General features: G+C 41.3%; 1 protein-coding gene across 7 annotated transcripts in view; it reads right to left on the bottom strand.

Moving 5' to 3' along the window:
* Positions 1–15,649, bottom strand: part of DOCK10 (dedicator of cytokinesis 10) — a gene marked incomplete at its 5' end in the record, with an annotated part of 141,963 nt that overhangs the window by 82,069 nt on the left and 44,245 nt on the right. For 6 of the 7 annotated variants that reach the window (XM_083868214.1, XM_083868215.1, XM_083868209.1 and 3 more), the window contains 2 exons: positions 1,081–1,170; positions 8,587–8,706. In XM_083868214.1, the coding sequence (XP_083724340.1) occupies positions 1,081–1,170; positions 8,587–8,706 (210 nt within the window). The remainder of the gene's footprint in view (positions 1–1,080; positions 1,171–8,586; positions 8,707–15,649) is intronic. The other variant, XM_083868212.1, reaches the window with a different exon arrangement.

Below are 15,649 nucleotides of genomic sequence, written 5' to 3'. Positions count from 1 at the left end.
CTTAATTTTATTTATTTTATTAGCTTAATTTTGGACTTCATGATTTCTAATCCCTGTGTTTGTCTGTGACTGACTTTTCCTCCACAGTTTCCTCTTCCAATTATAGTGCATATGAAATACTTTTACAGACCAGAAGTGAGGTATGAAAAATCCCAATCTGTGAAAAAAAGGTTGAGAACCATCACATTTATGGGCTAATTATAAGTGCTCAAAATTAAACTCCTTCTAGAAGTTGGCTGAAATTAAACTCCTTCTAGAAGTTGGTTTTATAAGCCTGTTTTGTTAATGCAAATGGTGAGCTATATTGCACATCTATAATGAAAGATGGGAATGTTCAGGGGGCCATCTAAAGTAAATTTCTTTGAACACTGCAACCACCTCCTCTGAAGTCCTTCAAAATGATAAAACCAGTGACAACACGAAATATTCCTGAGGCAGCAAGAGGAGAAATCTTCTCCTACAATCTGAGATCAGGTATGGGAACAATACAATAAGAGTTTTCAAAATGTAGAGCAATTATTCACTCCTGGTGGGCCTCTAACTGTCATGAAAGAACTTGTTGAACTTTCTATTATGGTAGAGTAAAACAGATTCTAAATACTGACAATAAATATAAACCCCTACGCACCTTTCACAGTGCACCTACTCCTCATATGCACAACTCCAAATGAGATTCATACCTTGTAAAAACACCTACGAGTCTAAGCCAGTGCCAATTGGTTGTTATCTATTTTTGGAAAGATATCAATATTTTCAAAGTGCAAAGCACATACAGATCACTGATCATTAACAGTGATGTAAAAATACCAACATCAATATCAATGGACTAGTGGTGACAGGAAATGCAGCTGGAAAACAGTACAATGGCAGGCTAATTCAGTGCATTTACAATTTATCTAGATACAAACATCTCACAATAGGCAGCTGCAGACATGCTGTTAACCCTCCCCCCTCCTACTGGCCTTCAAAATTCAAACCTGATTCAAATCTCCTAAAACATATTAAAAGAAAAAAGATGTTAATTATAAACATAGCAAACCTCCCCCAAACTCTTGGTTTCATTTAAAATTAGATACTCACCTCTCTAACAAATAAATTTTCTGCTTTTTGTTCTGCATCTTCAGGTACAGAAGGATACAGTGTCCTGATTTCCAGTGAAATTGTGTCTATCTGACAATAAACAAAAAAATATGCAATTCAGTCAAAGCCAAACAGAACAGCAGTTTTGTCTCAGGATGAGGTTAAGAACCTTGTTATCATGGCTTGCATTTTTCACTTTGTCCTGCAGCCAACACACATGCATACCAACAACTGCAACCCAGCTCCTGCCCACACACACTATTCAATACTATCAGCGAAGGCATTAATTACAAGCAAGAACAGTGTTCCAGCAGATTTCTGGGAATGAAACAGTTCCAAGCAAAGTTCCTTCAGTCTCTGAGGTTTCTGATAAAAAAAAGTCAAGTCTTCCTTACATCCTCCCCCAGAAATACATGCCAAATCCAACAGTGATACTTGCTTCCTCCACTTCCCTCCTCCACCTCATGCCTTTTTGGCCAGGAATTGCGGAGACAGAACTAAAAGCTTTGACTCTTTTGAAAGGAGAAGAGAGGAGCAGAGTCACTCCAGGAGCTGGAAGAGCAGTGCCACAGGACAGGCCAGCGGCTGGAAAGCAAGGAGAACCAGGCAGCAGCTTCTCAGAGGGACAGTCCCACCTGTGAGCACAGGCAGCAGGACAGGGCTGACAAAGGACTCCTGGTACTGTCTGCAGCCTCTTCCAGCCTCCAGAGCCTGCACAATTTGAGCCCTTTTTCTGAAAGTAGCTACTGGCTGAGCTGTCTTGTCAGGCTCCAGAGCAGGAAACCACAGAGAGAAGTGGATCTCCTGAAGTTCTCTACAAGGAGCCAAGCTTCTCTTAGTTCCCAGCAGGCCAGCAAGAGGCCAGGGCCACCAGCAGTGCTGTGTGACCCAGGGCCCCCGTGCTGGGGCTGCCCAAGGCAGCCACTTCACACAGGGCTCACAAGAGGAAGCTTTGGGGTATTTTCAATTAACCTACAGATCTGTCCCACTCATCTTCTCTGCCATAAAAGAAGAAAACAAACAAAATCAACGCCTAGCATATGCTCTCAGTTACAATGGAGTAACTCTGTCATTCAAGACATCAAAGAACTGAAAGCCAGACAAATCTGGCCTCCCAACACATTTTCTCTTCTCCTACAGAAAGACCCATGATTTCCAGACGAAGGCCTGTGGCATGCAACTGGTTTAGTATGAAGAATCACTAAGTACTAATACCATAAAGCATCCTGCAGTACCTACTGTGTCCCTGGAGGCTCTCCTCCATATCCTCAGACTAAAAGGTGATGTTTTCTATCTATAAATTGAAGCCCCCAAACACTACACAACGAGTGCCTGGATATTATTGACTGCATTTTTCTTTAGGGTTTACATGAACCACTCTGATTTCCCCCCATCACTTTCCACATGAGTAGTTATGAAAGAAAGGCACCTATCACTAAGGCAGAATCATGGGATTCCCCAAACTTTTGCTGTTTCATCCAGAGAGCTCGGGACACAAAATGATTAAACCATGGCTCTCACAAAAAATGATGGTGGCCTCATAGACACGAGAAAGTGAAAAAATATCCCACTGCCAAACTGAGCACAGTTTCCTACGTGTGGGTTCCTGGGCTCTGTGTTACCAATGCCTGCACAAAGTCATTTACACAATCTTTGAATCTATGAGTAAAGGAGACAGAAGACAGAGAAGTATGAATTTTCAGGCCATGCTTAGTAATAGATGTCTGAATTCTTGGTTGCTTAGGGACTTCCCAGCAGCACCCACAGTCTCCGAAATGCACCTTATTCCTTTTACTTCACACATACTTGACATTTTAAGCAGTAACGTTTTTTAGGCAGTCACAACAAGACACAATCCCTGAGTACAGGGAAAGTCTGCAGTACTCCTGTGGCCCATGATAGGGAGCTTTTCCCAGGGCTGGGCCCTGCAGCCACAAAGCACTGTCCTCTCAGCACACACAGCACTGCTGAAGATCCTCTGCTCCTCCCAGACTGGGGCAGAGTGGAAGGCCAGAGGAGAAGAGATATAAGGCACCTGTACCTCACACTGACCCTGGCACGATGGTGAATAAGCTTCAGAGAGACCTGTTCTGCTTGCCTGCAGCAAAACTTGCCTGCTCCACATATTGCACAGAATCTGCAAAGCTTCCAGTATCTTTTTTTACAGGTAAAACATAGAGACAGTCAATTTTTTTTACCTAATACAACACTTCTTGTCAACTGATATGAACACACTGGCTGAGAGAGCTAATATTTGTCTTAGTGGGGCCACTGTGCCCCCCTCTCCTCCTTACACAGCCTGTTAAAAATACTGTAGCTGAACAAGACAGGTAACCCAAGCCCACTGTTCCCCCACTGTCCTTCCCAACAAGTCTTCACTTTAAAGAAAGAAACACAGCTCTGCAAACCTGAGAAATCAGGTAACACTGGGCTTGTTGCCTTTGTAGACTTTGACAAAGAATATCACAGGTTTATTTACAAAGAATTGGGACGTGGAAAATGTTGCATACTGTTATATTTAAACGTGTGTTAAAAACTCAAAGCACTTCCCTTCTGAGAATTGGTTATGTTTAACCACTTAGCTGCAGAAGCTTGGCCACAAAGGCTCTTCCTGTTCATAGTTGATTACTTCCAAAGTTGAATGCTCTTAAAGGCTGATCAGGCATGGCATTATTTACCCAAACTGCTTTATTCAGAAAAGAACTAAATTTCAACAACAGAATATATGCTTCTGAAACAGTCATCCAAAATATCAGGGATTTTATTTAGAGAATTCAGTATTTGTAAATGTGCTGCGAATTCAGCCTAATTTTCTAATGTTTAGGCAATCATGGCAATTGTTTGTTAAAGCCAGAGACCAATTACCCTCTCATCTGTGCATGTAAACTGTGGTAATCAAATAACGCAGGTATCAGCCTAAAGCATTCAAGTCTGTAATTCTTCTGAATTATTTTTAATTTATTTTATATAAATATCCTATATCTAACCATGATTTTTGGCACTGCCAGGCTGTCTTATTTGCATAAGCTGTTGGCCCAAGGTGTTGGATGAGTTATAAACTGCAATTTGACCAAGCACCTTCTCTTGCCACATTCACTTTCTACAGCGAAACACCAAAGTTAATACTGCTCCTTCTCAAGCACTGATTAGGAATAATGTTTTCAGGCAGTCACTACTTCCCAGTGTCATGGTGAATTTAGCATTTGAAAATGGAGTTCAAACTCCATTAGCCATTTCAAACATTTTCAGTCTGAATCTATTCCGAACAGCTTTTAGTCTGAAAGCACTTTAGCAGTGGTTAAATCTTTAGAGGGATGCATCAACAACAATGATATTTACTTCCTGCAAAGGCCACCCTTCGGAGAGGCCTTACCACACACAGGCTCACGTGTTCCTCCCTGCCAACACTGAGGTTCAGGCTCCCTAATGAAAAGCTGCTCAGCCCCACTTTCATCCAAGTAAACAGATTTACTTAACGCTACCAAAACATGCAATGGCATAGTCCACCAAAACAAAAAGGAAGCCAAGATGCAGCTGTGCTGTACCAATACCACGGGGCAGAGGCTGTTGTGGTACAGAGCTCCCTGACAGGCTGCAGCCCCAGCACAGACCTCACCACCTGTGCAGGAGCAAAGAGAAAGGAAAGCAGGAACAGAGCACTTTTAAAGGATAGATTTTGCCTCATAACTCCCTGAATCACATTCATGCTTTGCCCACAGCTTGCTTCGCTGGCTGTATTATCTCACTCTACTTAAACCGTTGGAGTGCTTCCCCAGGAGTCCAGATACCTCTCACTGTCCTGCTCCTGCCAGCCCATGCAAACCTGCATGTCAAGGACACCCATAACCTCATTAATCATGAGAGTAATGGACTCAATTTCTGCTCCTCTAAGAATGAGCAGATACTCACATGGAAAGTGGGAGCTACATCATGTGCTATTTGAAATAACTCATGATTTCACCACTGTAACTCTTCTGGTCTTAGGAATAACAGTCAGGTTTCCAGGGGTTTTTCCAAGGAGGCTCCAAGGCCTGCACTTCCAGCTGCCCCTATGGCACACACATTTCATGTTAAGAGTCCTTGATGACTCTTGCTGCCTCCTCTTACAGATGCATCTGATTCTGTTATGAACTTCTGTATCCAAATGAACAACTTTTGTCCCTGCACAGCATCTAGAAAGTGGAGGTTTCACAACTTGAAAAATAGGGAGATTTTGGCTTTTGTTCAGAGCCAAAAAAAAGAAGCCTGGAAACAATCACGCCTGCAGTGATGGCAAGTACAGCAATTTCACAACTCAGCCCCTCTCCTAAGGCCTCTGTGATGCTTGGAGGGAACAGGGCTCCCAGGTGGGCTTTCAGAAGCCCAAAGAGTCAGGAGCACACCAGACTGATCTTCAATAGCTTTTGCATTATGCAGGCTAGTTTTGCCATCTTACACTTGTCCTAAATTTAGGCTATGAATTATTGTTTCTATTGCAGATTGAAAACCAGGCATTCAGCCATATTTATACAAATAGTTTAAAAAAGTCTGAGTTCTGCTTTTCAAACAGATTTAGGAAAGTCATACGTGAGAAGGAGGAACAAAATTTTCATGACCCAGAGAGTTTAACATGCTTTTATACTATACAAATTTAAGTGACTATTAAATACTTTCATCTACCTTTTTAAAACAATTAAATTATATTTCCCAACATACCATTAACATATTTAGTAACTAAACCTCTACACAAGAAAAGTTATTAGTAAAGGAGTGCTGAGCCTGTGCCCACTAGGGAAGAGCAATAGTGATCTTAAGCAAGACTTCAGATCCTGGAGATTTGAAGAGAAACAGCTTGATGTTTGGGAAATTTCCAAAGGATGGAAGATAAGATAAAAAAATACCTATGAAAGGACACAGCAAGTATTTTGTTTGGATATATGATAGTGCTTAGGAGCAGAAGTACAGATGTATGACAACAAATCCAGGTAACACTAAGATGTCAAAAGCTAAAGGTGGGAGTTAGACCAACTTGAAGGAAGGTGTAACACTTCCTTCATGGCTTTCTTTCTGGCAAACACACAGCAGAAAAGTGAGAAATAGGAATCCCATACAGCAGCAGTTCCAGTTGTCAAGGAGAGTGTGGGCAGGTTTGGGGAACAGAAGGTGAAGGAAGCACAGAAACCCAGTGGTGGGGATGCAAAACTACCAAGATCATCACCAAGCTTTTTCTAAGCAGAGCAGGAAGCCCATCAGCTCCCTCAATACCACCAAGAAGTTCAGTGTAAGCTCTGTACTGATGTATGGCTGCAGAAATTTCCACTGGCCACTATTTCACAGCACAGCAAGAGAAGGGAAATTTGTTCACGGGACCCAGGAATAGGTGAAAAATGAAGCTGAGCTGACAGGCTTTTTCTGAAATGGAAAATAGACTTTGGGCAGTCAAAGGAGTTATAAGGAAGGAATTGCTAGGAACACAAGAAGTGGAACTGATCTGAACCTTTCTTTTTTTTAAGGGATTATTAAGCATGGTTACAAAAGAAGTGAAATATCTTTCCCCCCACTGAAATAAAACCAGAAAAGGCATCTGTAATGTATACAACTTGTACTCTTCTGTGGAGATGCAGGGAATGGAGGAATGTGGTCTATCAGGCTCAAACTGATATAAAGAATTCTCTGCTGTTCCACAGACTTCACATAAGATGTTGGAAATGACCAGTGGAAATCTTGTGAGAACAACAGCACTCTCTGAATACACGTCAAAAGGAGAAACAAATCTGAGATTAAAAACCAACTACAGTAATTCACCCATAACTGACACATGCGGTGAACACAGTACATCCAAAAATACGAAATCATTATTGAAAGTAGAATTTTCTCCTGTGTTCACCACTTCAGCCCACTCTTTTGGTTGGAGTTTCACTCTGAAGAGACTTTTGCCCGTAGGATGTGCTCACCCACAGGCCCAAACTAGGGCTATATCAACACTGATACACAAAGTCTACAGCAAGTGTAATCATTAGGAGTTAAACAGAGCTGGCCACCATTTCCTCAGGCATTATCACATTAAATCCCACTCACAGACAGCCTGGGCACCTCCTAATTCAGTCAGACATGGATCTCTTTCTACTCAAATGGCTGACCCAGACTTTTGAGCTCAGGTAATATTTCAGCAGGAGGGAGCAGGACTGTAAATAGATACTCTGCAACTGGAAAACCTGCCTGGGACAAAAGCCCTGCAGTCCTGTCTGGTGACACAGGCTCTTGCTACTGACACTGACTTCAACAGGAGATAACAAAGATGAGAGAGGTTTATTGCAAGGAAATGGATCCTGTCTACCATGGTCTTTGCTCTTCTGTGAGCATAGACCACCTCTGCCATGCAACTACCTCTCTCATCTGTCTCAATCTATTTTTCCTTATTATTTTTTTAATTTAAATAGATTATGCCAAATAGTTGCAAAGCATAACACAGAGGAAACAAAATAGAACTAGCTACTAAAATCCAGGCAACGACTGCTCAAAATAAAATGAAAATAAGGATATGAAAATATGCTTGACAGACAGAGGTCCTCAGCAGTAGGACAAGATTCTTCTTTCACTGCAAAGATTTGCTCCATGGACTTGAGCTCAGTTACTCTAAATCAAAGGGCTCAAGGGCCTTGTGACAGCACATAGTATGTCTAGTCAGCTTTGTAATGCTAAGTTTCAATTTCGTAAATTGACAAATGTGCAAAATGGATAAAGGAATTAACAATAATGAGGAAATCTATTCTGTTTTGCTTCTCTCAATCCCATGAGCGCATTAACTCAGTTAATGCCACCAAGGAAATAGAGCCATTTAGTAAAACAAAGCAGTCGATTAGATTAAGCTGCCCTCCTAGGACAGCAGCAGTGCCATGAGCTGATGGGAAGGGCCCTCACAGAGCAGTTACAATTGGTCACAAATTGAAATGTCTTTCCATTAGAGAATGCCTATTCATCAAAACATAAATGTTATACAAAGATGGGGTGATTTTGCAGAAGTTGCTGTTTAATGCAGGCAATCTGCCCGTGCACTTGCCTGGCAAAACACCTCCCCAGCCACTGTTCCACCATGAGAGCTTTTCTCAGCACCAGAGACTACCCAGTGACCAAACACATCAAACAGAACAGGATCAGAAGTCACAGATTAGATCAGACTCTAACAGTAGGGAGAGATTCTAGGACTGGCCAAACTAATACTGGGCTGAGCAAACAGACAAGTCTACATTGTAGAATAACATGTTAGTGAGTTCCTAAAATGTATCTGGGAACAACCAGGGCTTCAAGCTTTATCTAATCCTGAGCAGTAAAGTCATGCATATATAAATGTCAGAAGAAAAAAAACCCAAAAGCCAAGGGAATTTGGTGGGAGGGAAGTATGGCATTATGCATGAGTTAAGAAAATCTTAGAGAGCTCTTTCTGGCTCTCCTTCTAGCAGTGGAGATTCACTCAATGAACAGAACAAACCTAAGCAAAGGAATAACACGTATTTGCCTTGTACTTACTGAAAAGTCATCATCAGGGAATAATATCAGATCCTTAAACTGGCTGTCCCCAATATTTTTTTCGATCTCTGTGATAACAGCTTCATAATCCAATGGCTCCAAGAGTTTGGGTTTTTCCTGCTGTGGAAAAAAAGAAAAGATCAGGTATCTCTCTACACACAAATTTTCTTTCCTCCTCCTTCATAAACTGAGCTCTGTGGCATTTTTGCTTTTGTACACCAAAGCACGAATAACTTCTCCTTTCATTCCATTCTATTCAGCTTCTTGCATCTGAGCTCATGCATGAGAGTGAAGTGAGGAAGTTGGGCCACTTGTAACAGCCATTCTCCATCTCAAAACTCCAGAGCAACCTGTCAGCTGATGACAGAGACTGAAACCACCACATTAATTTACCTGGAAGTCTCAGGAATTCTCTTTCTCCATAAATACACATCAAGAAAATTGATGGACACAGTTTTAACTGAACATAGATAGGACTTTGAGCTAATATGTTTCCAAATAAGAAACCTACCTATTTCTTCACTGTCTTGTACAACTAATTTTTTTTGAATTGCTGGCAGCTTGTGAAAGCCACCATATTTTTTTACTTGGTAATAATCCACGGTTATTCTCCTGGGATAAACTATCTGGCATCCACCTCCATGGCTTCTCTTGTCAAAAAGCAGGACTAGTCATCATAACAGTGCTACTATTGCCCAAAACAGCAGTAAAGTAAGAAACCACCACAGGAAAACATAAAGTCACATTGTCTTGAAATACAACCCAAAAATAGAAAAAGAGAAGCCTGCCTGACATGCTAGAATACATTAAACAAATGAAGTGTCACGTACTAGAGTGAGAACATTTGCTCAATTCAAAGATGTAAGCATCGGGGAGAGTGAATGAGAAAGGGCAAGAGAACTGCCAGAAGGGATGGAAGAGAAAGTGATGAGAGAGAAAAAGGACACTAGGGAATGCAAATGCAGAAATATTTACTCTCTTATTCTGGTTCAAAAGTGGACATTAGACAAGTAGTATTTTATCCACTGTCTTCCCTAAATGGAAACCAAGGAGTATTGAAAAAGAAACCTTTGAGATCTCCACAAAACAAACTTCTCCAATGAGATTGTCCATCATATATGATTTTACCTATCTCATTTATGTATGGTCCATTATACATATAATGATTCAAATGTGATAGTCCCTCTTCCTTTTGACTTTGCCCTAGAAAGTTCTTGTTTATTCTGTAATCACAGTCATCTCGAGATTTCTTATGAACATTTTTCCCTTCTATATTGACTCCGAGACTCCCTTTGGCATCAAATGCATCTATGAAAAGTTTAATTAAGTGTCAGTAACACAGCCACACAGATTAAAACACAGGAATACACATGTTCTTAGAAAGTTATCCAATTGCTGAACAGCTGATACAAGAATCAAAATAACTCAGGACTGCTGCAGGTCATCTACTCCAACTCCCTGCTTAAAGCATCAAAGCTCCACCAATGTCTGGCAAGGCAATTAAAAAAGTTAGAACTGCTCCTTCAGCAGTTCAATCCATTACCTCTCTTCTCAATCTATTAACTCTCACACTCCCATTTGCACACTTCAGAGTAGTAAACTTCTAAAAGTCATTACTATTTAGCATTCACAGGCCACAAGCATTATCTACTGATGCTGAGACATTAAAGGATTGTAAAAGACAGGCATGAGCAACACATAACAGTAATAAATTGAAGAAAACTATCTTAATGTTTGATTTAGATTCTGTGACAGGACTGGATTCTGGTTTTGTGGTGTTCATTTAAGACAAGGAGCCCTACTAGGACATAAGACTTCACATGAACCCAGCCTTGTCACTTTAAGCTGTCCCAAGGCAGTACTTAGCCCTGGCCTGCCCCAGCTGACACACAATGATCCAGTCCTGCGCAAGGAGCTCTTGGGCTGAGTATCAGCCATGTGCCTCAGTGAGGTCTCTCTCTGTGTTTTGCTGACAGCAGCTCCCCACAGGAACTTAATGGGGTCACTTGGCCACATCACCAAGCGCAGCTTGCTCTCATTCCCTTCCAAAGTGTCTTAAGTCACTGCAGTATCTTTTTGACAGGAGTTTCAGACTTTCTGTCATTAAATCGTCACTGCATCTATTTATTAAATATTACTTTATAAACATACATTTCAAGGAGTCAAAACCATGAAGAGAAAACAGCAGAGCACACTGAATGCACCACTTATGCTGTACCACTGATTCAGGTAATGATACCTAGGCCTGAACAAAGTTCAGTCAGTTCAAGTCCAGCAGAAAGCAAACCTGTAGTAGTGCAACTGTTACCTTCAGTAGGAAAACTTATAGCAATATTTACCAGAAAAATCAAAGTAAAAGTGAAAGAAATACATGCATTTAACATTTATAACGTACAAAAATATTTATAAGTGCTTTGCACGGGCATTTTTCCTATGTAGTGGTTTCACTAAAACATGAACATTTTCTGCAGAAAATCTGTGACATTGACTACACTGATAACCCTCCCTTGCCTGAGCTCATGCTGGCAGGCTCATGATTCTGCAACCATCTCAACTCTTAGTAAGACAGATATGCCACTGAAATCATAAAATGTCCACTCTCCAAAACAAGACGTGTCAACACAATCTTAATATTGGTCAGATGCTCTTCGGAAACATCATGAATGTCAGTTATCAAAATCTCCTAAAAAAACATTAAGCAAAGAAATGACATAAGTAATCACCTTCCTATTGAAGTTGTAGACTAGGGAAGAGCTGGGAAACCCCAGAAATCTTGGAACTTCTCTTGAAATATGGGGAAATCCCACAAAAATGTGTAGCATTTGCAGGTTTTCTAGGCCTGTGTAAACTGTCCTTTTTGCTGGGGCTGGCAGAAGGAAGAGGTATTCCTTCTTCCCCCTGGAAATCCCAGTAAGGTTGGGTTTTACACAGCTACATCTCCTTCAAAATTAATATTCTGCAGACATTGGGGCACAAGTGGAGGCAGGGTAAGCTATGTCACATTGCCTTCTCTTTGCTCTTCAGAAACTGGCAATGCTCAGAAAGCCACTGGTGAAAGCTGCTCAAACACTCCAGGGGAAAACTTCTCCTTGGCAGCTGCAAGGTCATTTACATGAGACAAAAATACAATTCAAGAAAACCCCGAAGCAGAGGAACATGGCAAGCGTATGAATATCACAGTTCCCACAGCACTAATTCTCCTGCTCTCAGTGCTGCAAAGGGCATGATCTGATGGAAGCATTTTAACAGATGTTAACAGAGAAGTCTTTGGAGAAACATTACCCATCTGAATGAAATGCAAGTAGATATGACATTATCAAACCTACTGCAAAACTTTTCAGTGAAGCACTTCAATATTTACGGTGATGTTTTTCTACTGATGCAATCAAAATTACATTTTTCCTTCCATGTCAGTACAGCAAAATCCTGTGTAAAATGCAATACTGTATTATGCCAGCTGCCATAAATCAGAGATGCAAGTAATAGCCCATCCTTGTCAATACACTGGCTGCAGCGATAACGTAGTCCATTCCCTGCCAGCATCAAGCATGATAGTATAATAAATGTGATGCCTCTCTTCATCAATTCTGCATGTTCTCACAGACCATAAGACTGCTCTGTGGACACTGACTCCATCCTTTACAGAGCCAGTGCTTTGGACTTGGCAAGGCTCAGCAGTGCAGTGCTTGTGTTGCAGTTGTGATGGGAAGTGGCAGCTGGTTAGTTAGCAGCTTATCTCTGCTGGGGTGGGATGGCTGCTCGGTTTTTTCTTCCTATGCAGACAGAAGCAATGATATTGGGATTAGCAAATTTCTCCCTGCAAGCACTAGCAGAGATCTGTAAATGAGTGGGACTGATTTAAAGCTAATTTAATAACCACAGCACTGCCTCTTCTCAATTTAACTTGTCTGTTCTTTTTGGAAACAGGCCAACCTGGCAATCTGTGCCAAAATTGAATTACGCTGGCTTGGATTTCTGTAATGCTTTTTATATTCTCCATCTCAAGTGAGTAATGAATTTAGCTGTGCTGAAATGGTTGTGAATACATCTAGTAAAAAGGCACTCTCAGACTCCTCACCTGTTACAATATTCTCAGCAGTACCACTTACTTCACACCCTGACAGTGTAGTGTAGCTTTGTATGTTGTTGAGCCAGCTTTTCCACACTCTTTTGGAACACTGAAGAGGTGCTAAATCAGAGCCACATTAAATCAAACACCATAAGAGGACAATAGAGTTTCACAGGGGTGAAACCAGCCAGATTCCACCAGTGATATATGGCTTCATTGCCACCATCTTCTGGTCTAGGTAAAAAAGGATTATATTTCCCAGTAGTAATTACCCAAAATATCCACATAAATGATATTACAAAAACAAATATGGTATTTGACTTGCCTCCAGATGCACAGACATTGTGCACTGATGCTAGTACCCATCTTTTCTTCATAATTATATCTCAACCTCCTAAAGCTATATTTCTGTGAACGCTCTCTGAAGGAGGAAATGATGTAACAGAGACCAAGAGTCCCTGAACAGTTATCCCAAGAACTTCTCCATTCTAAAAATAAGCTAGACTAACCACTGTGATTTTCTAATGCTTTAATGTCATATTATTCTGACACCACATCATGAATAGCTAAAATTTATTGAATTTAATAGAGACTTTTAAATTATTTCCTTCTCTTCCACACACAGGAATAAAAAATTAAGGAAACAGATAAACAGAAAGAAGTTGATGAACTTCAGTTACCCTAACCCTATCTCTGTGACAGAAAGATCCATGTTCATAAAGAGAACCAAAACTACTGTGATAGCCAGATTGGTCAACATCAAGCAAGACTCAGATTTTATATTTCATCCAAGTTATGGCTTGTCAAAAATGATAATTCATTCTAGTATACATTTGAAATACTGAAATGGGCACTTGAAAGAGAAAGGGCCACTTACTAAAACAACAGCATCGCCTTCCTTCATTATTTTAGACTTAATGATATTATGAACCAAAGCCAATCCCACCAAAACTCACAACAGCAAATTAAACTGCTTTCTAGGATGACACCAACATGAAGTGCTTCTCACACTCCTTTGTTCTTCTTTTCCTTTCCCCAGTTAAACACTGCATCTCTGACACAACACATGTCTTTCTATGTTTTCACATGGTTAATACATGTAGCTAATTATATTCCACCAGGTCAGGCCAACTTAGATTGAATATTTCTTTGCCAAGTCTGTCCACACTGAAGCTAAAGAACAGCCAGGTCTCCATGACTTTTGGAGAAAATGTAGCATTAAGGCTGAATTTAACCCTGTCTCAGATATGCCAGAGATCCAGCATGCCCAGCAGTTCTGAGATGTGCTACCTGCAGCTGTCTGAACACTCAAGAATCTGAAGCTGAGGCTATAAACCAATCTGGGTTTCATGGAGTCACCAAAACTTTTGCATTCCTGTAGGAGCAATGTATATCTCTATTCACAGGACAGCAGACCAGTTTGGTGCCTGGGTGAATTCCATGGGAAGGATATCTCCATTGGGTGCACCTTTTCTCCCTTCAGATCATGGGTGGGCAGCCCAAGACCCCGTGTACTCCTGGCAGGGAGTCCCAGGGCAGAATTTGTATCCAGGAGCACAGACAGCACAGCCACTCTGGGAGTAAGGTGTTCCCAACACCCTCAACCACCTGAGCTGGCAGTGACAGGAATCACTCCCTCAAAATGCTTCACCCCACAGGTCTGCCCTCCCCCTGCTCTCAACACACTCTGCATCATGATTTCCTCTAAGGAAACTAAGTTTTGCCTTTCAAGCACAGGGCAGGCAATTCAAGGTCTGCAAAAGGTATCTGGGGTATGGACTGGGGAGCAGAGCCAGAACCAGCAGGCAGACGGTCTCTCCTTTTGACTTAGATCTCCTCTTCACTTTATGACTGCCTGGCCTGTTCTGCATCTATTTACAGTCAACAAACTCTCTGGCCATATTGTAAAAGTTTCTTTTGGCTCAGTATATGATCCACAGTCAACAAATTTATTAAAATTAGTGGTACCAAGAAAATTTTCTTTGACACACCCCCTCCCACCTTAAAATACATTCACTTGTCAGGTCCAAAATGTTTAATTTGTCATGACTTTCAGTAAACCTCGGAGAATTGCACTTGGAAAGAATCCAGTCAGGGCTGCACAGCACAACTAATATACTCTTCAGTGTCAGCACTGAAGCCAACGTGCCAATAAATTTCATTAAGTGGATTGCCAGTTCCCACACGATTCTGTTACAGAGAAAATCACAAAGAACTATAAAGAATCCAACCCCCAGTTCCTAGTGATTCAGAAATTACTTGCCAAAATGCTATAGTACTCATCAGCTCAAGAAGAGCAAAAGAAAGGAAACCTGTTGAAGACCCTTCTGTGAATAAAAGTGATAAGTATTTTTCATTCTTTAAAGCCTCTTTATTAAAAAAATATTCTGATTGATACCAATAAGTGACCTGCTTGACTAAATGAGACTTACTTTGTACAAATAGAAGCTGGGACAGGATGAATTCTAATTGCTTACACTAACATTGTTTTGTGGATCACAATCTATGTACGTCTACTTTGGATTATGTGCCAGCTTTAAAAATTACTGTAAGAGAATTCAGCACGTCTTGAAAAACAGAAACACTTCTCATGTGGATGAGCTAACTCAAAACTTTCATGTCAACTGATGGTCTAGCTGGAGCCCCCAGAGGCACAGGGGGTGACTGAGGAGCGGCCAGGCCCATGGCTGCTCAAACCACAGAGATCTGTTCTCAGGCTCCTGGGTGGGACCCACTCCTTCTAATACCTCTTGTTTCTCAAGACACAATTCATCATTCCTTTCATTATGAACTTTGAAAGCTCCAGTCCTCATAAAACGACCTCCCTCATGGGTAAACTGTGGAAGCCACACAGGGCTGTTGGTTCAGCAAAGCATCCAGCGTGGGGTGGGGGTGGGGGGCGGGGAGAGGAGATGCTTTGTCCTATGTTCTACTTGGTCATATGCATTTCCCGAATTCTGTTTATCAGCCATGACTGTGCACCTGGCATTGCAG

Source organism: Zosterops lateralis, assembly GCF_965231275.1.
Source record: "Zosterops lateralis genome assembly, chromosome: 10".
In the NCBI taxonomy this organism is placed as follows: Eukaryota; Metazoa; Chordata; class Aves; order Passeriformes; family Zosteropidae; genus Zosterops; species Zosterops lateralis.
This window is presented reverse-complemented; position numbering and strand designations above follow the sequence as displayed.